Consider the following 25,163-nt stretch of genomic DNA (forward strand, 5'->3'; position numbering starts at 1 on the left):
AAATCATGCATTAAAAGTACCAGCAAGGTTAAATGCCTGCTAGTACCAAGAAGAACCAGGTATCATAGGATACCGGCGGGTCTACTCTGTCAGCTGAGCCCATAATACTCCCAGACAGTCAGATGAGCTATGTGCAGCGCTCATGGCCCTTTAAATTAATTTAAAAACTTATTTTAAGTATGCACCAAGTTTGAGGGAGACTCCAGGGTCTGAAAACAAACGTCTCCCAGCATGCCTCTCAACCAGTGATCGCTGCTGGACTTTGCCAGCTGCCCAGCACCGATCACAGTTTCAGGAGCTGCAGCATGAGATGAAATGTATGAAATCCACACTCCACAAATCACACAGTACATAGTGCTCAAAGAGCCCTCTGTGTTGTGTGAGCTGGGAAATCCTTCTGCTTGTCTCAGGTAATCCCTCACAGGAATGTATGATTATGGGAAGGATTAGAAGTTGGACTATTGGTAGTGTTAGGGGTTGGATTATGGGTAGGGTTAGTGCTTGGAACAGGGGAAAAGGAATACACGTGGGGTTTCATTGTACTTGAGAACAGAAGCAACATACAAATATGGGTTGTTTACTGTAGTTGGACATGAGTGGTCTGTGAATTTCCCCAAAATAAGACACATGTGTGATAATAAAATAAAACCAGTAAGAGCTCCGCTTGGAAACATAGCCAAAACTAGAAAAAACACGAGGAAACTAACTGAGAATCTATCTGAAACGACTATCACCCCCAAGCAGAGACAATGGGGAAGAATCATAAAAAGAACCAGGGCACGGCTACGCCTAGACAACCCGATATAAGACAATCTTTTGCTCCCCCCCCAGAGACCCAAGATGGCCCCTGAGGCCTGCTACGCATCAGAATCCTCGGCTGAGGAGGAGGAATTACCCTCACCCCGATCGGAAGATCGATCCAACACACCGGATTCCAAAACCGACGGGACCCCAGCCACAAAGGGGGATATCAGGAGGCTGCTGGTTGAACTGCGGCAAATATGGAGAGAGGATCTACAAAAGCTCCAAACAGAGGTGGAAGATGTGAGCCGCGCTGTCCACGGCCTAGAAATACGAGAAACCTCCATGGACAATAAACTATGCGCTGTGGAACAGACTCAAAAGGAACTTGCAACACAGGTACAAGACCTGAGGCGCACAGTGACCACCATGGAGGCAAGGCACAGGATGAAAAACCTGCGCCTCAGAGGAGTACCTGAAATAGTAAAAGACACACAGCTCCTGACCTACGTCCAAGACCTCACGGCGACCATGGGCACAAAAACTGCACAAAATAGCACACTGGTCACCGCAGCATTTAGGGTGCGCACATCAGCAGCAGCACCCAGAGACATTATTATCGTCACACGAGACATCTCTGCGAGAGCCGCCATACTGACCCGATCAAGGGAGCTGGGAACGGTGCTTCATGAAGGACACAGAGTGGCGGTATTTCCAGACACACCATTCTCAGCCTTAATAGAAAAAAGAAAGCTGGCACCCATAGCCTGGAGACTGAGAGAAGCCGACATTAAGTACCGATGGGGTATGGACGGGTCCCTCACCACAGACATCAACGGTGAGAGCAACACACTTACCTCGAAGGGGGATCCTGACAGCTTCCTGAGGCTTATCGGCATGGGGAAAGTGCAACAACCAGAGACCCCACTGCCCACAGATACGAGGGCAGAAACGGAGAACTCTTCTTGCAACAAACGCAGACTAGACAGGACAACAGGCTCCACCATTAAGAGACTGACCCCGGCATCCAGAAGTGACGAGCCGAACTTCACAAATAGAGTGTTGCAGATAGACAAAATGTTTAGACAGCCACGGGACTAAGTCGAAGGGTAAAGACCACACAAGGAGCTACTGTGTGCTGATATGTGCTACAGTATTACATGAAATTTCTCATACAATGTTTGAGCACCTGTTGATGATTGTATTTGTGCATTTACTCTATATACTACAGTTATTGATGTCACTCATAAAACTCCAATAAAACATAAATAAAAAAATAAAAAATAAACAGTAAATATTTTGACTGAGCTTTGTGAGAAGTTGGTGAAATGAAAAGTGTCAATATGCTCTTAGTTTAATAGCCTGGGGGATGTTCTTTCGGTTTTGGATCCTGTGACTAGCATAATAGGGTTTAATCTCAGCATGCCAAATTTTTCAAACTTTTCGCTTTAAATTTGTAATTTTCTCCTTCTAATATTTGTTTATAACTTATAAAATTGTATTGAAATCCTAGACATATTGGGCATTTTAACAATCAGGATTAATTTTTGATCCATTCTGAGTTTATTTTCTTTAGTTGCACTGGTGTAGAAATTATTACATATAAAACTGAGAAAATGTTTTGTTTTTTTAAATATCTTTTTCATAATTTAATAGTGTAATATGTGTGTGTGTGTGTGTATATATATATATAGTATCAAAAGAAAGTCATAGTTCTCCTTTAAAAATGATATAAAATATGTATTGGTCACAAACATGTTGCATCTCAAAAGCAACTTTGTCTTTAAGGGGTTAATACTACTTTAATTAATATGGCTGTGGGACAGAACAGAGTGTGCCCTGTATTATACATGGACTTAAAGTGAACCCCTTATGGCATGTTCATCGTATCAGATAACAGCTCCTAAAGCAAAGAATATCACATTTATCATAAAAATAAATTGTACTTTATTGCTAGGAGAATAATCACATATGCTGACATTTTTTAGATAGAGCGCAACCTTGTAGGGTTCTCCTGCTCTCCCCTGTCCATTAGTTCTCGACAACAAGCAAATACACTGCAATAGAGCATAATTACAGCCATACATGTGTAAGAAATTGATATGCAAAACTGCAATATTGTATAAAACTTTCTGTGTATGTGACTGGTTTCACATTTTGGGGCTCATTTACTTGATAACAGTGTGATAAGGATCGAAGCTTTCAGTTGCATTTTACAACAACCAGCTAAAACAAAAGCTTACATCCCTCCAGCAGTTCTCCTGCCAACCAGTTTTCCATGCATGTTATCAGAAGACCAGAGTAATGAACATCTAGGTGTAACCATGGAAGCTTGTGTACTCCCAAGCTATACTGTCTAACCTACCCACAAACCTAACCTAACTGGTGACTTCTTTCACAATGTTACAGTATAGCTGGAGGGAAGAGATCAAAGGGAAAGACTTGTGTAAAGACAGAACTCTCTGGAAAAAGAGGATGGGACAAAACCACTTTTGGGAGGGAAAATGGATTCTGGGAATTGTAGTTTATGACTCCAAGAATCAGTCTTTAAAAGGTCAACAGCCAAGGAGGTTGGGCCCTCTCTCTCTCTCTTTGTCTCTTTTGGAGAGGACAGCGCAGCAAGCACAGGAGACTGTCCCAGATTACTACCAAGATGAAGGCGCAAGGGGAAGACTTCCATTTAAATGTTTAAGTGTTACCCTTTTATTATGTTTCTTTTGGTTATGTACTTGATGTAATGTGTAATGTGTATATCCTTTTAACAATAAAAGGGTAACAATAACAATATCCTTAAATTCATATTTACAATACATTTTATTATACACTTGTGTTTGTGTCTTATTTGTTACACATTCCCTGAAAGAATATCCTTGTAAAAGGGTCATAAATTTCCAGGGTCAGTGTTACCAAGAAAATGTAAATAACCTAACGAACGGCAGACAGCGAGTTGTTTGATTACCTGTTTAGCACCAAGAACCAAGATAAATTGGATGTGTTAACACTCATTAATGTAAGCCTTACATCTGTGGAGCTCTGGTATTTCAACCAGGGCAGGAGATTTCCATACAAGAAAGGTATTGCCCATAGAAAATGGTACCCCTAAGAAGTATGTGCCCATTAACCTGACCACACACACTATAAAAATAATCCACACATGAAATAGTCCTAGGAAGTATTTATAACAATGAGCATAACATATCCACAGCTTTGATTTGTTTGTTTTTTTAAAAATACAAAGATTACGGTATTCAACTTTATCTGTTTCCTGTTTCAAAAATAATCTAAAAGCATTTAAAAAAATAAAGATTTTTTTTTTAGCACCTTTAGAAGTATGAGGGATTTATATGCTCACTTTTCTGACATTTCCCAGATGCACACATTTTATATGTAACATCCATGACGGTATGGATACCCAACAGACTACAGCTTTTCCAAAGCACCATTTACCAGAGGATCCAGGACATACAAAAACATTTTCTCCAAAAAACAAAAAAAAGGCAGAATGATTCATAATATCATAGCATTGTGTACCACAGTGCACATACAGCATCTTTCTCCAGAGAGCATAGAATGCGTTGGTACACCACACACATTGTATACACAAGTATAAATTGCATATTGCATAGCTCTATAAAAATGCAGTAATATTTAATCCTAGTTATAATTAACAAGTATTTTCTTTTCTTGCATTTTTTTTTTCAAGAAATCAGATCTACAGGTGCTTAATTATTTGCAGCTGTGCTTGATTCTTAAAATTGTTCCTAAACAAAAATAAAGAAAAAAAACGAAAATAAAAAACACAAAAACGTGGCTAGTGTTAGAAGGAGAAGGAAGAGGGTGTAGAGCTAGAGACACTAGGCTACGATAAAATAAACAGCTGTAATACAAATGTGATAGTAAACCTTGTAACTAATAAAGTCCTGGAAAGCCATAGGGGAAATGTCATAGCTGGATTAACCATGAGGTGGGTGACCTAAGGGAGCTGCCTAGGGACCAAGGTTAGACAGGGGCCTGGGCACCATACTTTGCCAAGCTTGGCTCCATTTACCATCACAATAATAAGACAGAAAGGAGTCCAATATGGTAATCCCCCTAGGCCCCATGTGGGATCTCAATGTCTGGAAAATAAAGGTCCAAACATGTGGTGCCAAAGTTAGTCATCTATGGATCTACAAATAATATACTCATAAAATGAGTCAATGACTGTGTGGCTAAACAAAAAAGCATTAGCTTCCACACAAATCAATCTCATTAGTCAACATCTTATGTAGTTTAGTTACTAACCAATCATCTGCTTTGCTTTCCACTGAATCTAGAACTCTCAGGGGAGAACATTGCTCAGAAAGGATGGGCCACTGGAGCACAGGTGACGGGCTTTTAACATTTGCTTCTCATTTCTTTTTTTCAGACCAAGTCTAATAAATATTTTGATGTAGTTTGTCATACAGAAAATAAGGAAACAGTAGTTTACAAGAAAATTAAATGCATGTATAATGTGTGCGTGTGTAACTAATAGTGGTTAAATATAATAAAAAAGAGACTATTCCACCAATAGGATGCAAATAGACTGAAGGTGTTGGGTACTTGCTCTACACCTTTCATAAAGCTGCACTGGAAGAGCACTCATGAGTTTATTTACTCTGAGGCCATATAGGTTTTGGAAACCATGTGATCCAGCAAAGACTGGACTTTCAGTAGAAGACAGTACAACTAGAATCAAAAGGGATCTAGTCAGATTCTCAAGACATTTTGGAGTTGCAACCTCTTCAAGGATGTTAAACTACACTTGGCAGAAGGTTATCGAGCCAAGTTTGGGAATAGCTCACACAGTGTATCGAAGTGATTTAATCCCATAGAGACTGGTACAGTAAAACCACACTTAAGAGTTCAGTTGAAAGCAGCTTCATACACTCTTTGGTCTCCGGACAAAAGAGGAAATCTTGGGAAGTCCGTGTGCAGCCTCTGTTAAAATTAGCACAGATGTTTTATGTGCTTCTACTTCTGGACGGAAGACATAAAGCTGTTTTCGATACATAGGACAATAAAGTTCTTGCTACAGCTCTGTGGATTCTGTTCCAGGAGCTTTCCGTTGCGTAAAGATGAAGCATGGCCAGTCACTGCACTTTCATCTGTACGCCAGGTTTCACAGTAACTCTCCGTTAATCGTCGACCTTTGGAATCAGATCCATGCCAAATCATCTTCTGTGGCCTAAAGGAGAGAGATATGATTAGAGGTCTGCCAAATAGAATGTGCATGAAATGTTTGCAGAATACTTTAACCAATATTGTATACTATTACAGTTAATCACCCCCTATATGTTGATGACACCCAGATATAACTCTCCTCTGATCTCTCTCCCACCCTTCCTGAAAGTGTCACAAGCCGCTTCTTTCCCATCTGCAAATTGATGTCTGCTTGCTTCCAGAAGCTCAGTCTTTCTAAAATAGAGCTTCCTATCTTCCCTTCGTATAAACCTATTCCTGCTCTTTCACTTTCCATGCAAGTCGATAGTAAACCCATCAGCTTTTACGCTCTCTGTAATTTTCATCTAAAAACATTGCCCATATTTTGTACTTACTTTTGGAAATGCTACTAAAGAGCTTGTTCATGGTCTTAGAATTTCCTGGATCGATTATGCAACACATATTGCATCTCTATAGTTCATTACGAATGCTGCTGCCAGGCTTTTTTCTCTCTCTCATCACCTTTCTCCTACCTAACCCCTTTAAAAGGTTATTACACTGGCTTTCTGTATCTTTTAGGTGTAAATTTAAGATACTAACATGTACATACAAAGGTCTAATCAACTCTACCTCCATTGCATTTGTTCACTAATTCACAGGTACACCTCTTCTCTGTCATAGAGCTCTAAGAGCTCTAGTCCTTCATTGACACCGATACTGATTATTCTCCCAACAGCATGACTTCCCCCATCATACTTTCACCTAGCCTTCAATCCTTTAGGAATTTCATTAAAACCCATCTCTTCACAAGATATTTTAAGTATTCCTACCAAGAAGAATCTGTAAGAACATCCCTTCCATCAAATGAGAAAATACGAGCTCCTGGTGTCATTTGAGCCTCCGAACCAGAGAACAGTGACTCCCAGTTATTGAAAAGCTGATCATCCTGCAAGGAAACAAATATTACATGTTGGTGTTGGTTATCTCTTACACTACATAATGCATTATATGGTAGCAGTTTGCATAAAACACTCTGTTATACACATATCAGATGTTATATGAAGTTTTGGAGATTTTTTCTTAATGCCAGTCTTACTTACCCTAAGATTGACAATCGGTACAGTCTGTCTGTCAGCTCGGCGTACTATGCTGTAGAGATCTTGAAGACGTGAAGAAAGGAATGCTCGATATGTGCCTTGTAGTCCAGCTTTGCGGGCTTGCTCAAAGCACTGGAAGTCCACTCCACGAATGGAACGCATGCTGCCACTTAGTGGAGCATTCAGAGCAACCAGATGTAACTAAAACAACAACGTACAAAAAAAAACCAGCAACATTTGTATAGATAATACAAACAGGCTACTAAGAAGACTATTCATCTCATAACACTCTTCTTCAACTTACCGCAGCTTGGAACTCTTGGTGTGTGTGCACAGGAGATGGTGGTGTTCTTTCTTGTTCTGGTTGTCGCTGGGGAACTTGAGGTGGCTGCTGGGGTACTTGAGGTGGCCGCTGAGGCACCTGAGGTGGCTCAGCTCTTGGAGGTTCATTCCATGAATGCACATTTTGTTCCCTATTGTTTTCAGGATTCTGAAAGTATTCAGAGTCTTTGTTGCTTGGATAATGGATCACAGGAGGCTGTTCTACAGCAACTTCATTACCCTGCAGAGGATACATTATGGTCACTCAACAATGTACATGAATGTCAACACAGAGGACAAAAAATATCAACTTACCAGTCCTGGCACAGCAGGATATTGGTCTTCAAGCTACAAAAAAGAAAATTAAATATATATAATCGTAACTTATCCAAAACATAAATGACACTCATATATTTCAAACTATTCAACACAAGCCTCAATAGGAAAGAATTAGAGCGATCAGCTGCTAAAACTCACTCTCCTACACACAACACAAATACATTAATATTATGGGCTTACAAAGAACACCTCCTTTCATCTGATGTCCTGGCATGAAGAGTTAACATACCAAACAAAACAAATGACTTGCTCCTGCCATTGTTCCCATGTCCTCCATGTATTCTCTCCTATCCCTAGCTGGATTTGATTGGATTGCGCGAGGGAGGCTGTGATATCAGACAAGGCATTTTCTGATTTATAATGGGGGGACATAATTATAAATGCCCAGTAGGGTATTCTAAATTGAAATAGCAGAATTAACAAATATTGTTGGAGTAACCCTTTAAGGAACACATTTTCAAATGTTTGCTGATCTATCCTTACAATTCATTTTTAAAAATAATATAATTTTCTACTAAAGTGGAACACTCACCAGAATTTTTCTGAACCCGTCTCTCACACGTACATATAGCTCTGTCTTCTCCAGTACTAGCACAATGGTCCCTTCTTGCATCCTATGCGCCAAATTGAGCATTGTTTGATAGGTTTGCAGCACTTGAACCTATGAAAAATAGAAGTACAAATTAAAACAGATAATTTCTTAATTGCGTACTTTCAAGCCACCCTGTATTCACAGAACTCCATATGGATCAATTGCAGTATTTTGTAAACAATTCTTACTTAAATGCTCTTAAATGATGCTGAATCTAGCATAGAATAAGCTCTCTTTAATGCATTTTCAAAAGAAAAAAAACTGTAAAGGAAGATCCTGCTTTGGAGCTGCTGTTAGCACTCCTGAGCTAAGCCCTGTAGTGCAGGGCTAGCTCATTGCCCGAGAACTTCATCTGATCACTCTCAGCCAATGAGCTACTCTCTGCTCAAAGTTCTTCTAGCTCTCTGTCTGAAGTAGTTGAAGTGGGGAGAAGAACTCAGTGGACACCAGGTAAGAAGTCAAAACATTCTAAAATGGTTTGACTACTTACACTGAGCGGGCACCTGTGCTATTTTAAGTTGTAAAACATTGAGGCATAATGATTGATTTTGTTTGTTCTTTTCATCTGGTTTGTCACACATTCTCCACTCCACATAGCTTCTCACCCCAGATGATCCTCCTGATGATCCTGCAGGTCCTGGTGGTCCTGGTGGCCCAGGAGGTCCTGGGATACTAATGGCTGCAAATGAAGAAAACTTTAGTTTAGCATGGGATATGCACAGTGGTATTAATATAAACAATTCCTGTCACTCTGTTAGTGCTTCATTTGCATAACAAAACATTATTCTACAAGCTACTAAACCACATGCTATGTCAACCAAGCTCTACTTATTCAAGTTACTTTAGATCTATACTTACTTTGTCTGTGTGGGCCAGGGAATGATGGTTGACCAGGAGGCCCAGGAGGTCCAGGGGGTCCGGGTGGACCTGATCTCCCCTCATATCCAACACCAGGAGGTCCTTGTGGACCAGGAGGACCAGGGGATCCCTGAATGCTTTCTCCTTTTGCACCCTGAAATATGACAATTTGTAATTTAATATATACATAATTTAGTGTAGAAATGAAGTGTGTGAACATGGCCAACTGAAATGTTGATTAAATCATTTGGAATTGTCGCCCTGATTAGGCTTAAATCCACAAGTAGCTCTTACCGGAAGACCAGGATATCCTGGCTGTCCAGCAGGCCCCGGTATTCCCTGTCCATAAAGGCCACCTCCTGGCTCTCCCTTTTCTCCCTTTGGTCCAGGTTGTGTCTGCAAGAACACACCAGATCACATATTTTTTTTACAGTTGCTATCTATAAGGCTTCCACCAACAAGGAGATATACAATTAACATATCCTTTTGCAATGTTGTCAAAAGCAAAATGAATTCTTTGTTTTAACACTCACCCGTAAGTTGGATATGTAGGCATTCAGGTCATATGGGAAGGTGCCTGTATATAAATAATGAATATATTATACATGCCCAAATTATAGTTGGTACACCCCACACCATAATGCCACAGCCAATTATTAAGTCAATTATTTCCATCTTTTGGATCATAAAATGCATACCCTTCACCTCAACTTCAAACTCATTTGTTTACAACAAAACTGACATCAAAATTTACTTAGAAATACAACTGTTATTACTGCAGTAAGTAGCCACTGAAGCTATTGGTTTTCACACTGTTTGCTTTAGGAGGGCTTTACCTGGTGGGCCAGCTGGGCCAACATCTCCACGGTCACCTTTTGCTCCAGGAACTCCTCGCTCACCCTTATCACCTAAAATAGAGACAAAAGATAAGTTAGAAGAACATGAATATACTGGGAAAAAAAATATGTGAAAATGTAAGGGTGCACAGACACATTTATATGCAAGAGCTTCCCTCTATACACCTTTAGTAGGAAACCTAGAGTAGGAAAACAAAACAGAATACTCCAAGCACAGCTCTCTTAGTGGTTATGGTGCCAAGTGCGCCTTGGCTTCTTACCTGTGGTCCAACAGGTACCACTGCCCCTTTCCTTCTTGTCTGAGTTCTGGAATCTCTCTGTTTGAACTAAGCCCGGCTATGCAGGGTATAGCTCTTTGGCTGAGAGCAATCAGCTGACTCTTTCAGCCAATGAGCAGGACTTGTACAGAAGAGCTATCAGAAACTCCTTGAAGGAGAATAAGAGAATAGACAAGCAGTGGCACCTATCACACCACAGGTAAGAAATCAAACTGGTTTAAAATGGTTTGACCACTTACATTGGGGAAGGGGGCCGAAATACTTCTGGCTATTTAACCATTACACTGCGCTGTAATGGTTATGGTAAGTGCAGTGTGACTTTAAGCAACGTAAAACAGAATTTAAAATAGAATAAAGTCATTACAGAAATAGGGGATTATATGGATAGTGAATAAGGAACCCAAATTAAAAGTGGAACTTTACCATTTACTACCCAGTTTTCCACACATTCTCTCCCCAGCAGAGTCATCTAACCACATTACCTGGATATCCCTGAGGGCCTGGGCCACTTGGGTCTACATACACCTGTAATTGAGAATATATATATATAAAATTCACATGGCATTAACAAAAAACTGCAATCTGACTTCATAAAGTATTAATGAAGCACTGGATATCTGAGTGCAGAGTAATAAAACACATTGGTTGTTATCAGACATCAAAGTCTATTTTTATAGATGCTTGGATTGAATGACATGATGTTATTGGTAACGCATTTGTGCAAACACTGACATATACCTATTTAAAAGAAAACTTTCATGTACCCCAGTGTTTCTTCTCCGTAGATCAGCAATAGTAAATTAAGTAATGGGGACTGCCTTATTCAAACTAACTCTGCATTGAAACTAAAAGAGCTTCTCAGCTTGATATATCATGATGGACCACGAGCTGATACACAATGTTAAGGGTAGAAGATCATACAACTCATGAACATTAGACACTCTTTTCAGTTAGGTGCCAAATACCACACCGTTCCAGCGGCACTAAACCTTGTTATCTGCTGCTTTGTTAAAAAGCTTTATATTTCCACATTTGCAATTGGGTTTTGTTTTGTTTTGGTTAAAGGGACACTATAGTCACCAGAACAATTACAGCTTACTGAATTTGTTCTGGTGAGTAGAATCATTACCTTCAGGCTTTTTGCTGTAAACACTGTCTTTTCAGAGAAAATACAGTGTTTACATTACAGCCTAGTGGTAACTTCACTGGCCACTCCTCAGATGGCTGTTAGAGATCCTTCCTGGGTCATGGCTGCCTAAAATGCATCTGAACATTCAGTATCTCCTCCCTCTGCATGCAGACACTGAACTTTCCTCATAGAGATTCATTTATTCATTCATCTCTATGAGGAGAAGCTGATTGGGCTGTGTTTGAATCATGCTGGCTCTGCCCCTGATCTGCCTCTATGGGGAAGCATTGTGATTGGATCAGGCTACCACTTCTGATGATGTCAGCAGACTGCTTGTTTTTCTGAGGCAAACAGCATGCAGATCTACAGCTTCAGGCTTGAATACAGTAAGATTTTGCTATATTTATGGAGGCATGAGGGGCCCAGGGGGGCTAGATTGTGTTTTTAACACTATAGGGTCAGGAATACATGTTTGTGTTCCTGACCCTATAGTGATCCTTTATAAAAAAGAAAAAAGAAAAAAAGGTAAAAACCCTTTTCAGAAAGCTGTCTAATATAATTTAGATTTGCTGGCAACAGCTGTGGTTACCCTAAAGAATGAAAATACCATGTATGTGGGATTTGATGCAATTAGGATGTTATATACCTGCATTCTTGATCAAGGCACAGCAATGGAAGGTTTTAACAGTATAGATTTATATTACATCAAACCAGCACACAGATAGGCGACATCGTTAAAAGACTACAGAATAAAGTGGCAGGGGATGGTGGTGATTGGAAGATACTGTGGGAGGTTTTCACAGGTGTAGATGGACAGACCACAACTATGGGATTGATAAGATAATTAGGGGATGGAAAACATGATGTGGCACATAAGAACGCAGGTCCACTCAAGGTATATAGATGAAGCAGTGGCACAGAGAGCATGGTGAGACAGTGGAGAGATAAAGAGACCACCTCATATTATCTAAGATACTTACAGCTTGGCCAGGAGGACCAGGAGGGCCAGGTGGACCTGGTTGTCCCTAAAGTAAGAATAGAAAATGGTTAAAATGTAGATTTATTCTATTCAGCCAAAATCCCAATGCACCTTTCAGATAACACTATGATGACTGAGACACGTTTATATGACATTATATTTGATCTGGGAGTCAATACTTGTGACTGCAAATGTCAATGGCTGTGAGGGCAAATGGAAATAAACATGTCGACCATGTCATACAAAGATTATTGAATTAACATAATCAGTTCAGTGAAGTCAAGGGATTTATTCACTAATAAGATGTTTATTAACTAAAGAGTCAGCTTTCATGGATTTCTGTACAAATATTACATCTTAACTTTTCTTATCTTAATTCTATTTTGTTCTGTTAGAGCATCTTACCCTAACTCCAAATCCACTGCTTGGGTCAGCAGATTCTCCCTTTTCTCCTTTGAGGCCATTCATGCCAGGACGACCCTATGAACATATAAAAAGAAACCTCTGAAGATATGGTTGAAGACGAAGAAAGTCATACTGACTGGGGGAATAGATTAATCCAGAGTCTGACACGAATAATTAACAGAACAGTGTAGGAGGTAGGCACGTACATACAAAAGGTCTACACAGATAACAGAAACCAAAGACTTTCAAGCATTATACTCACAGGTCTCCCGGGGAACCCAATCTCTCCCTTCTGCCCAGATGGACCCTAAAGAATTAAAAAGAAAAATCAAAAGATAGAATTTGAACATGGTTTGTCGTATTCGCCATAATGTCCTACATGACATAACATTCCATATTCCACATGTTCAATATTTTACTCACCGCAGGTCCCACAGGGCCTCTTGGTCCCACATCCCCCTTAAAGAAAAACACAGACGATTACTTAACATGACATATTACTATAGCTTTAGTGTAAAGTGAGTAAAACGGTGTTCACAATTGTAAAGCAATGCGGCATAAGTGATGAAGATGTATGGAAATCATTTTGGATATTCGTGATTAATTTTAATGAAGAGAGCCAATCATACTCATACCATATGAGTATATTAGTTAAACTGTTAGTTCAACTACTTTGGCCTTAAAGGGACACTGTAGGCACCAAGACCACTTGATCTTATTGAGCAGTGTCCCTGTCCCCTTAAGCCTGCAAGTGAACACATTGCAGTTTCAGAAAATCTGCAATAATTATACTGCAGGAATATCTCCTTCTCTAGAGGTGGTTCCTGGTGCTTTAAGAAACTAAACTTCGTGAAACGACACTGGACGTCCTCACACTTTGCATGAGGACATCCAGCATCTTTAAACCCCCATAGGAAAGCACTGGTTCAATGCTTTCCTATGGGGAAGGCCTAATGAGCGTGTGGCACTCGCTTTTTAACCCTTTTAACACTGGTGGGTGGATATCCAGCTACAGGCAGATGGACACTGTAGCGTTAGGAATACACAGTAGTGTTCCTTTAAATTTGGAATTAATTTTAATTCTAACTTTAGTAAATAAACTTAAAAGTCTCACAAGGCATAGCATTTATGCCAGTGAAAGAGTGTTTTCTAAAGCCCGTGATTCTGCAACACCATTTAGTACAAGCCAAGTGGCGTCACTGTTTCTATGCTTACCTATGGAGCACTCATACCCTGGCCAACACCTTTTACTAATCACTAATTTAATCAATTGCATTTTACTTCCATGCTAATTTAAAAGGCAACTCTGTTAATATTATTATTATCATCATTTATATAGCGCCAACAGATTCCGTAGCGCTTTACAATATTAAGAGAGGGGAGGGGGGATGTAACTATAAATAGGACAATTACAAGAAAACTTACAGGAACGATAGGTTGAAGAGGACCCTGCACACACAAGCTTACAGTCTATAGTATACAACATCAGTACTAGAGCTTTGTGCTCTATAATTTGTGTTCCGTCAGATTTATGACATTCTGTATATTACGTATACATTTGGAAATCAGTATATTAACCTTTCACTTTCTAGCCTCACAGGAAATGTATTTCCCAATCTGCTTGGTTCAAATGTAACATACCCTTTCTCCTTTAGGAATGTCAATAAGAAGAGTGCCATCAGGTCCCACAAGCATACCGGGCTCTCCTTTATCTCCCTAAATGGAAAACGAATGATGAAAAGAAATATAGATAACATAACATATTAAGACGTAAATGGCATAATAGTAACAATTCAATTCTGAACGCAGCCATGCTATCTTGATCTTGTCATTAATGTGAGTGGAAACTAGTTACAGCACATTTGTAGAATATTTGGTTCTCGGTGCAGATATTGTTTAAAATAAGTTTAAAAAAATAAACTAGTCAGACAATATGATGATTATCAGATTTCCAATAATGAGTAGAACTATAAGCCCACTATCTAATATCACAAAGGAGAGCTTTGCCTTATACATTGACAAGACCTTTTAAATTGTATACACCCTGAGCTTGTTGACAAGATTCGACTGCATTATACGGATTCTCTCATGGACAGCAGCCATGTGTGCAGCCTTTTATTGTTTTCATTCTTAAAAAAATCTTGAATAAAACTGCTGAGTAGTCTGATCACATTCAACTGCTAAACTACATTTCCAATAAACCTAGAGCTTCCATTGGTGGTGACCAAGGCAAATCAGACACTGTCTTCCAGTCTCAGTAGAAGCTGTGGATTTGCAACCACTGCAGTGCTTAGCTCAGGAGAGCTAATAGAAGCTCCTGCATATTAGTGTCTGACTTTCTGGCTAAAGTAGTGGAGGCCAAAAGCAGTGACCAGTGGATCCCATGTAAGAGGTAAACCATTCTAAATAGTTTGACTATTTACAACAGTAGGTGTTCTTTTAATCCCAAGGTCCAGGTTTAGTAAAGGCTTTAATCCTGAGGTCCAGTAAACACACTGGAGGTTCTGCTAGGGACAACTCAGAAGACATTTAGGTCAAGTCAGAGAAAACGATAAAAAACGATATGAGAATAGAGAGGAGATCCTATAATCCAAAGGGAAACTAACAGTGTACAGAGAATGAACAATGATATATAAGAATATCTTAAACTTCAGTTCAAAGTGTAAATCTTATCTGCACAACAAATACTTCATTAGAAAGACAATCAAAGCTCTCTATAGGTGCAGCTGAGCCATTGGAGTTGTTGCATACATATCGTTTGAGCAGGTGTAATTTTGTTATTGGATGCTCTCTTTGGTGCTGTTTGGCCAATGGAGGCTCTATAGATGTAGTCTGGCCTAGGCTGGCTGATCTGTGTTGTCTAATGTAGGGCCTGGGGATTGAACCAAGACTGGGTCTTAAAGGCATACTCTAAACACTAAAACAACTTCAACTTAGTTAAGTGGTTGTGGTGTATAAATAACATTACATAGTAGGATAACTGCTGGCTTATAATAATGATTAGCGGCACTAGAGGCCATTACCAGCAAACATGGGTGTTTAATTATGCAAAAAATAAATATCAACTTTTGGTCATATTTATATATATATATGCAACTGGAGATTACATTAACTTTGAAACTCTGCACTCTTTCACCTGAAGTTACACATTAACTATTTAATGAGGTGTTATTCTAACATTACTGTGTATTCTTTTAATGGAACTCATTCTTTCATGATGTGGCCTGCTTTTAGAGGGTTGTAAGTCATTTTTAAGCTTTTAGAGGGTTGTACGTCCGAATTTCCTTTTTTTCAACATTCGGATTTTATTTTTTATTTATTTTTTGTATGAAGCATAGACTTTATTTACATATAACATTATAGTGTTCTTAAATGGTTGATGTCTGGGCCCTGCTAAATTAAATTAAAATAAAAGGGGAAAAAAAGGTTATTATTTATCTTTTATTCCAGCACAGAGACTCACTCAGTGCTGCCGTCTGCTATGAAAATTCTAACTTTTGACTTTTTGCTTCTTCAACAGAAACAGATATATGAATACCACTGACTTATTATAAGCAAACAATTGCCTGTATATTTATGATGCAAGTCAGTTTATTCTCTGCCATGTAGGTAACATGTCTCAGCTTCTCTTGTTGCCAACAGTCGCTCACTATGTTGTACTGTGTGTTCCCAGTTGTGTTACTTTGTTCCTGCTTATCTTATTGTTTTGTTCTCTTCCCTGTAGTCAGATGGTAAAACGCTAATCTTCGGGACAATGTTAATTAGTATTGTTTGCACGTCCCCTACATTCCAGAGCTTCATCCATTCCATGTCTCTGACATCTATAATGTACTTGCCTCATGGAATTATGATTCTAGCAATTGTCATTGTCCAACTTGCTGATGTATTTCTGCATTTTTGCCTCTTGGTTAACTTGCCTAGCCACTCTGATCTATGCTGAACTATACCCTAGATCCCTGCCTTCTGCATCTAACACTTGATCATCCAGCCTCAGTGTGCTAACCCTGATTTAGTTACCTGGTAAAAGTACAGCCTAGGCCTATCTGATGTTCTGTTCTACGTTTCTCCATGAATGTCTGGATGCCAACAATGATTGTTCTTTTATCATGCTCTTGCTAAAGACCCCATAGCAACCTGACACAGGCAGTTGACATTAGTACCGTGTCTATCCTCAGAATCAGCCACATGTGAAAAATGAGAAGTGCAAACCTACTTTATAAAATAATGCGGTAATTATTTTTCAGAATTGGAAAACATGATTTTATCTATTCCTTATTGTAGACGAAACATTTATTTTAGTAGTATCAAGTACTGCAAGTACTTTTTTTTTTTTTTTTTTAATATAAGACAGTTATGCTCTCTGATCAAGACCAGAGTATGCAAAATGGTTGGCGATTTATAATTTTTGTGATTGCTTATTTTGAATTGAATTTACTGAATTCTCACCTTACTTCCAGGTTGTCCAGGAAGGCCATTTAGTCCTTCTTCTCCCTTTGGTCCTCTAGGGCCCTAAAGACAGCAAAGCACATGAATAATCGAAATACATAACTGCGCACACACACTATTAACCCCTTCAATACTGAGCATCTTTTGAATGAAAAATATTAGTAGAACATTTATTTGAAGCAAAGGATGCATAGCTAGCAAACATAATCACATCATAATAAACATACAACAACACAGAAGTTTTGTGGATAGATTGCTTTGTACATAAACTTAAATATTAAAAATATGTAAATGTAAACTTTTTTTTCACTTATTGACTCATCCTTCATAAAAACCATTTGGGAAAATTAACAGCTTTGCACAGTATACAGTGTCTTTATCTTGGAATATTCTACACACTGTCTGAAATGTTAGTATAAAAGCAAAAAACCCTTTGTTTTTCACATACAGTAGTGGTGACAAAATCGATCAATAAAATGGTCATTTACCGTGCTTATAGGTATTTGTAAGGACCCTGAGTCCATTACTAGCAGTACAGCTTATTAAATATGGCAACAGATTGTAAAAATAACTGCATTTATACAAAATGCACATACAAAGTACATCCAGTTAAATTATATATTTCTAAGATAAAGGTATTTAAAACTGCTATAGCAATCTTTATTTTAATCTCTGGAATGCTAATGTAATGGTGACAGTGAAATAGTAGAGTCTATTTACTACTCCCGCTCCTCTCTGACTGTAGGAATAGTGTAATCCATTGAAACTTCCTGTACAGTTTGAAAGCAGTTTTGGCTTCCAGCAACTTTACATCCATTATATCAGTGACTAGTAGCTTTTGGTAGAGAAACCTGATCCTCTACAGGCTGGTGATCATAACTAGGGTATAACTGAGAGTGAGCGAGGCTTTATGGACTAGATTTAATATCGCACAATACATGAAAATAAAAACGTTTATACTTAATTTGGGTATTGACGTGGTTAATGAGTATAAACTGTCTGTCAATCTATCAATACTGGGATAAGTTATACTGATGGTTTCATTTAATTTTTGAAATTCTAGGTGCTAAACCATACTAGGCCTAATTTAGAAACAAATAGATAACAGAAAGTAGGCTGTTATTGGAAATATGGGAGTGAGTTGCAAAACACACTACTGTCCTTTGTTGCAAAACACACTACTGAATTCCGAACTTCCCCTGGGAGCATTATCTGCAAAAGAACTGTTTATTGGAAGTTTCATGATTTCCAAGAGGAAGGAGGTCATAACAGCAATGGAGGGTCCAACTCCATATCAAGGTTCATGATTTTGGAATGAGATGTTCTATTATATGATATCCACATATTTTTGGCTATATGATATATGCACTAATCGGCCACAGCATTAAACCACCTGCCTAATATTGTGTAGGCTCCTTTCGTGATGATCCTGGGGGACCTTATATCGTGTTGGTCATCCAGGGTCATCTGATGCATTGAGACATGGACTTAAATGATCTCTGAACATGCCCTGTGGTATCTAGGCACCAAGACATAAGCAACAGATCCTTTAAGTCCTTCAAGTTGTGATGTGGGGCTCAATTGGATTGATACCTGGGGAAATTGGAGGTCAATGCAACACCTTGAACTCTTTGTAATGTTCCTGAATATTTTTTCCAATGTGCATTATCCTACTGTGCATGGCCACTGCCATCAGAGAACATCACTGCCATAAAGGGGTGTATGTGGTCTGCAACAATCTTAGGTAGTTGTTGTAGCTGATCAATGTATACACACACAAGTGTAAATCCATTATAATCTATCCTCTTAATATTTTACACAATCATGGGATTGCATTTACGTTTCCTTACCGGTAATCCAGGTGCACCATCTTTGCCCTGCAACAAACAGTGACACATTTATTTATTTGACATCTGATGAAAATTCCTATTGTCTGCTACAAATGTTGAGGACCAACTATAGACCTTCTCATTTCTTTTAGGATATCAAAAGACATCATGAATGATGTCAAGTTCTATATATGCAAGCTACTTTTAAATGACATATACGAAATACAGATTCTACATGGTTCTATTAAAATAGCTGGAGCCCTGGATGTCATATGGATATTACAATAGTTTAACCTTTTATTTGCAATGGGAAACATAATCAGATAAACCAGGGAGACATATGTTATGGAGGATGCAAAGTTATTGCGCTAGCTGAGACTCAGTGGTTTGTTGCAAATGCACCCCAATGTCATGGAATATTCAATGTTTATTACTACCAATGAATACTCCAGATTAACTGGGATCTTTCACTGAAACAATGGCATCGGGATAAAACCTCTAACATAAATTTTTTAAATGGACTTTGTAAGCATCAAAATAACATTAGCTTAATGAAGCAGTTTGAGTGTATAGATCATGCCCATCAATTCTCCACCATTGAGGAATTTAATCATATTGTTTATCAAGGCAAAGCGACACTACCTCTTGCTGAAACTCACACAGACTCCCTACACAGAAAAAGATTCTGTTTTGTCAGCTTCCCTTATTGCAAAGTGTGTTTAATTTAGAATTTCTGATCTCCTGCTCTGTAATTGCCTGCTAGAGCATGCCACAGCCTCCCGTATGTGATTAAAGTTTAATTAACAGAGCAGGAAATAACTTCTAAAGTAAACACTCTGTGCTGTAAGATCTAATTGAAGGCTGTGTAATTCACAGCCTGGCAAGACGTGACATGGGCTGCATAAATATAAACAAAAGTGATTTAATGTCTAAATGACAGAGAATTGAGCAATGAGACTGCAGGGGCATGATCTATACACCAAAACCATTCAATTAAACTAAAGTTGTTTGGGTGCTTGCAGTATTTCTTTAACACTGTTATTCAGTGGATTTAGATATAATATACATTAAAACAACTTCGCTTCTATTCCAGTGAAACACCAGTATTGGTTTGCGAAACATATCAAGTGATTGTTTTATAATCTCATTTTGAATATGTATCTCTGTATTTCCTGTATCTCTTTTGTGTTGGCTAATTTGCCTCACTACTAAAATTATACATAGGGCCCAGAGAGCGGAAAGTGAAGAAAATCATCATTTGTGTAATTTTCAAAAGGCTGGGGGAAATGATCTACTTTATTTTTTAGAGCTATCAGCAACATTATCCTATCACCACTGTTTGGCACGAGGTGCGCATTTCTGCAAAACGTACTCTTTGCATTTTTAGATTTCAGTATAATATGTACCCAATATAAATCATCAGCTATTTGAAAACATCCTGTTAAGTGTTTTTAAGCTGAAGTAATAAGTACATGAAAACATACTGTAATGTCTCCACCTAGTGGTGATAATCTAAAATGCAGTCTGTGCAGTCAGTACAACAAAAAATATTTAATTATACTATAGTATATTGTGTTTTTTATTTTAATTAAGTGTCTTCGTATTTTATTAATCATGTTGTCTATGGGGCAGTGGTCTAAAAATAATTTCCCCTATATAACTGTGTGCGCTAATTATAGGATGTGTGTGCGATAAAATTAGCACATGATATTGTGAGTAAAGAATACAAATATAAATATTGCTAGGTACCTGGAAACAGCCTATGTGATTAATATTGTGGTTGACACAGAACACCTTTCTTTCTTGAGAGTTCTTCCAAAGTGCAAAGAACGGATGTCCCCTTTAAACTAGGTAACATCAAGATATTTATCATATCGGTCAGAGACAGCAGACCTTGGCACACCATATATTTCTATTGCGATGGCTAAAGTTTTCTGAGTATTATGAGTAAAATAGTTTCCAACGTTTCTGTGTCAGTATTATTCATTACACTAATAGACCGTAATTATGTATTTCGACTCTTCATCAAATATATTTACAGGAGCCATCTTAGGGGGAGTGGAAAGTGTGGTAACGCTTTTGGAGGAGCTAGAACATTTGTAATCTTTAACAAAATGGAGGCATTCCAATATAAGGAATTGTCTCGAGTCAAACTCATACAGAATAGGGTGAAGTAATGTGAGACACTTACCTCTGTTGCAGGACCAGATCCAATACCATCCTTAAAGATTAAAATAAAACAATTACATAGCAGAACAAATAGTAGAAGCAGGTTAAAAAGTTACAGAGTAAGGAGTAATATTTCAAATTGTGACAGAAGGTTAGACGTTGAAAAGGAATTTGCAAGAAAGCTGTAATATGCTTACCCTTTCATCTTTTGTTATATACACAACCGACCCAGGAGGACCAGGTGGACCTGGAATGGAAGCTCCATCTCGGCCAGGTTCTCCCTGCAACCACAGCACTCATTAAGAAACTGTACTTTGGAAAGCTTCTAACAGAACAATTAATAGTTGGTTCTTAGTTAAACGAGCTAAACACTAAGCACATCTTGTTTTAGCACTTTATTGACGTAAGACTTATAAGACTCATAAATCATGAGAGACGTGGGATAAAAGACGAAAAAAAGAAAAACAACAAAATAATAAAACTGGTACATTTGTAATTTTGTTATTTTCACACAAAGCCGTTATCCTTCTTCAGAGTTCTGAAGGGCAGAGTTGGACAGAAGTGCAAATAAAGTGAACTAAATGGTGTCCCACATGTGATTATTTATGAACCTTATTAATAATGATAGTGTGCAGTCACTGCAATCATGCCACTTTTTATAGCAATATGTTAGTGTCAATGTCGGCTTTGTTGAAGAATAGATACTACAGGTCTCTTACAGCAATCTGACACCATATTGGCCATGTGGCAAAATATAAATGAACAGGAAGCAAAATAACACACAGGGCCCACTGTATATAAAGCTATTCTCTCGTAAATTTCTAATAATGGAGCAATCACCATGGAAACCGATGGAATGTTCCAGATGAGTGTTCCACATTTAGAATTTGTTGCATAATTGCTCCTTATACATGTGGAACAGTGTACCCCTGATTCACGTCATCCTATTTGTGTCTATCTGTTCCTTCCATATTGCATATTATTTCCTCTTTTGACATGTTTCAAAGTTCATACATTATCATTAAGCCCACTTTAAGCAAACTTGTTTAAATATAATTGAAGTAAAAAATTGTTCCAACTAAACTATCTTAGCCTAAGGTTTGCAAATCAGTTGTCATTTCTCCGCAGTCCAAATGTTATTTAATACATGCCACCGTGACACTTCATAATACATTTATTATAGCTCCTATTTGACTATGTCACGTTGCTAAGAGTGTGAGGGACATGGAATTAAAAATCCTACTTACCCGTTCACCTTGATCTCCTTTGCCTCCCTTGGGACCCTACAACAATATAAAATCAGATAGAAGACATTAGAATGATAGTACCCTGTAATCTGTTATTATTCCGTAGTGGAACATGGCAGAAGGATAATTTGCGGATAAGGATAAAACAGGTTGAACAAGAAAGAATTGACAGATCTATAAATCTCAATTTGAAATTTTAACATAAAGCATTTAGCCTTATTTCTGATTCTGCACCTGTACATCTACAGGATTATTCACTGAAGTGAGAATTCAAGGTGAATTGCAAAAGGTCAAACTAGCCAAAATTCTTTAAATTTAAGGGCAAAATTCTCTAAGTCTGCTACTTTGGCCTTAAATTTGAAATTCACTTTGATTTGTCACTTTAGTGAATAACCCTGCTAAAGTTACATGAAGGCATTTTATACGTACAAACAAAATGTCTGGAGACATTGAAACGTTTTTACAGCATATTAAATAATTGTTTAAGTTTCTATTCTTTCATTTATCTTCTAAAACTCTGCGGAACCAAGTTTCCTTAGTGTTATTATTAGTTCTTGCTTTATTTTAGTTTTATTCGTTAGATTTAATGTTTCAATTTTGCTTGGAATTTTGTTAAAAATTACATTTTTAAGTTATCTGGATTTTTGAAAAACCATTCACAATTTTTTTGGAGGAAAAAGGGTTACAAGTGTAATTTAAACAAATGGTACAGGTGATAGGGACTCTATAGCCACCAGAACAACTACAGCTTATTGAATTTGTTCTGGTGAGTAGAATCATTACCTTCAGGCTTTTTGCTGTAAACACTGTCTTTTCAGAGAAAATGCAGTGTTTACATTACAGCCTAGTGATAACTTCACTGGCCACTCCTCAGATGGCTGCTAGAGGTGCTTCCTGGGGCAGTGCTGAGACACAACATTCCAATTTAAAAAATATAAAACCAGTTCTCCTATCTACTAACCTCGGGACCTGGGAAACCATCCAATCCGGGTCTTCCATCCAAGCCTGTAATACCACGATCACCCTATAAAACAGCCTTCATTACTCAGAATAAAACATTCACCACAGGATGAATGAAATATGTGTAATACCTTTTTATCATGCAGCCTGCGTGAAAACTATTAGGAAACAAACCCTTTTTAAAATTCTACTAGCACTACATAAAGGGCTAGGTAAAGGATATATTACTGTATGTTTTAATATATTTACTTTTCCTGGTGTATACTAGACATTTTGTCTACCACTACAATGGATAATATTTATTTTCCCACTGAATAAATCTCTCCATAGTACAATGCTGTTTGATTAAATCCCTAGCTGGCCTTGAAATTGTTGAAAGCCTGTTCCATTTGTATATTTGTGGGTAGGTCATTTATTATAGGCTGACTTATTAAGAGTAATCGGAAGGCTCACACTGAGGTGGCATTCACTACATTTAGTTTGTTCTAAATGTAAAACACCAAATGCATGTTGATACACATTTCTCACTCTCCCAGTTGAATTTGCCCCACATTAAGGCTCAATAATACTAAAAGTTGTTAAAGTAACATACCAAGCACCATAACCACTACAGCACACTGTAGTGATAATGTTCCTAGGAATACTATGACTCCCTCTCATTGCAAGTAGTCAAACCATTTGGTAGGGTACACTGGGCTCACTGCTGGATGCTCCCTTTACTAAGAATGTATTTATTTATAAAATATTTTACCAGGAAGAAAGAATGGTGGTAACCGCAGCAGCCCTGCAAGCGTTTCTGGCCCTTAGATCCTTATGTATGAAGGCAGGGCTCAGCTTGTGGCAATCCCCAGTTATAAGTGCACCATTATCAAACAATTTGACTGCTTATATTGGGAGGAGCCAGGGCACTCCTGGAACCATAACCACTACAGTGTGCTGCAGTGGGTATGGTGCTTGCAGAGTTCCTTTAAGAAATAAAAAAATAAAAAAAAAATAAGAATGGAAATGTGGGTAGCATGACCTTACAATAACTTAAAGTGTGCCACAACTGTCTCTGATCAATTCACTCTCCACAATATGGGGAACCACCACAACTATATAAAGGTAAACAGAAAGTGCAGAGTACCCTTATATTAACGTATCACTTAACCTCACAGTGTGGGAAGCAGGTGGGATGCCATAGTGCACCTGCTTAGATCAGCTTAGTGAATCTTGCTGGAATTTTATACCCTCCTCTACCTAAGGTACATAAATGGGGAAGAGTATGAGATATCAAGTGCTCTGAAGCTAAATTCACCCAAACTGGTGGGCCATGCTGCTCCATCTCTGTGACACACACTCCCAGCAGAGTGGAAGAGGGTATAAACTGTTCCCTGTACATTTAAGAAATGCATACCCTTTTACACACGTCTTTCAAGACCCAACTTCTAAATGTTATGGGATTCCTCTGTAAATATGACTAAATTGTAATCGCTACAATCTCCCATTCCATTGCTTCTTTATGAGAAGCACTGGATGCACACAGTAGCCAACGTCAGCTTGCTTTGCATTGTGATGATGGCCGTCAAATGGATAACTAAATAGATTTGTGTAGGAAGGCCGGGTGAAATTTGCTAAATCATTCTAGACAGTGCCATTTCTCAGAAATGGCAATGCTTTTGTTTGAAATGCTATAGGGGCAGCATTAAGCACTTTTTATGCTTTGAGTGTCCTTTTACATTATGGTTTGTTT

The 25,163-nt window shown here is 38.3% G+C and overlaps 1 protein-coding gene across 2 annotated transcripts in view; it reads right to left on the reverse strand.

Moving 5' to 3' along the window:
* Positions 1-3,901: 3,901 nt before the first annotated feature.
* COL18A1 (collagen type XVIII alpha 1 chain) overlaps positions 3,902-25,163 on the reverse strand; it is a 161,555-nt gene continuing 140,293 nt past the window's right edge. For both annotated transcript variants that reach the window (XM_063430060.1, XM_063430059.1), the window contains 23 exons: positions 23,433-23,495; positions 22,472-22,507; positions 21,422-21,505; positions 21,247-21,276; positions 19,077-19,103; positions 17,227-17,289; positions 14,422-14,496; positions 13,204-13,239; positions 13,043-13,087; positions 12,781-12,855; positions 12,377-12,421; positions 10,750-10,792; positions 9,969-10,040; positions 9,666-9,709; positions 9,427-9,528; positions 9,133-9,286; positions 8,880-8,953; positions 8,215-8,343; positions 7,659-7,691; positions 7,327-7,584; positions 7,026-7,223; positions 6,756-6,871; positions 3,902-5,950 (listed from right to left, as the gene is read on the reverse strand). In XM_063430060.1, the coding sequence (XP_063286130.1) occupies positions 5,737-5,950; positions 6,756-6,871; positions 7,026-7,223; positions 7,327-7,584; positions 7,659-7,691; positions 8,215-8,343; positions 8,880-8,953; positions 9,133-9,286; positions 9,427-9,528; positions 9,666-9,709; positions 9,969-10,040; positions 10,750-10,792; positions 12,377-12,421; positions 12,781-12,855; positions 13,043-13,087; positions 13,204-13,239; positions 14,422-14,496; positions 17,227-17,289; positions 19,077-19,103; positions 21,247-21,276; positions 21,422-21,505; positions 22,472-22,507; positions 23,433-23,495 (2,016 nt within the window). In that variant the 3' untranslated portion in view covers positions 3,902-5,736. The remainder of the gene's footprint in view (positions 5,951-6,755; positions 6,872-7,025; positions 7,224-7,326; positions 7,585-7,658; positions 7,692-8,214; positions 8,344-8,879; positions 8,954-9,132; positions 9,287-9,426; positions 9,529-9,665; positions 9,710-9,968; positions 10,041-10,749; positions 10,793-12,376; positions 12,422-12,780; positions 12,856-13,042; positions 13,088-13,203; positions 13,240-14,421; positions 14,497-17,226; positions 17,290-19,076; positions 19,104-21,246; positions 21,277-21,421; positions 21,506-22,471; positions 22,508-23,432; positions 23,496-25,163) is intronic.

The sequence above is a fragment of the Pelobates fuscus genome, chromosome 8, assembly GCF_036172605.1.
Source record: "Pelobates fuscus isolate aPelFus1 chromosome 8, aPelFus1.pri, whole genome shotgun sequence".
Lineage (NCBI taxonomy): Eukaryota > Metazoa > Chordata > Amphibia > Anura > Pelobatidae > Pelobates > Pelobates fuscus.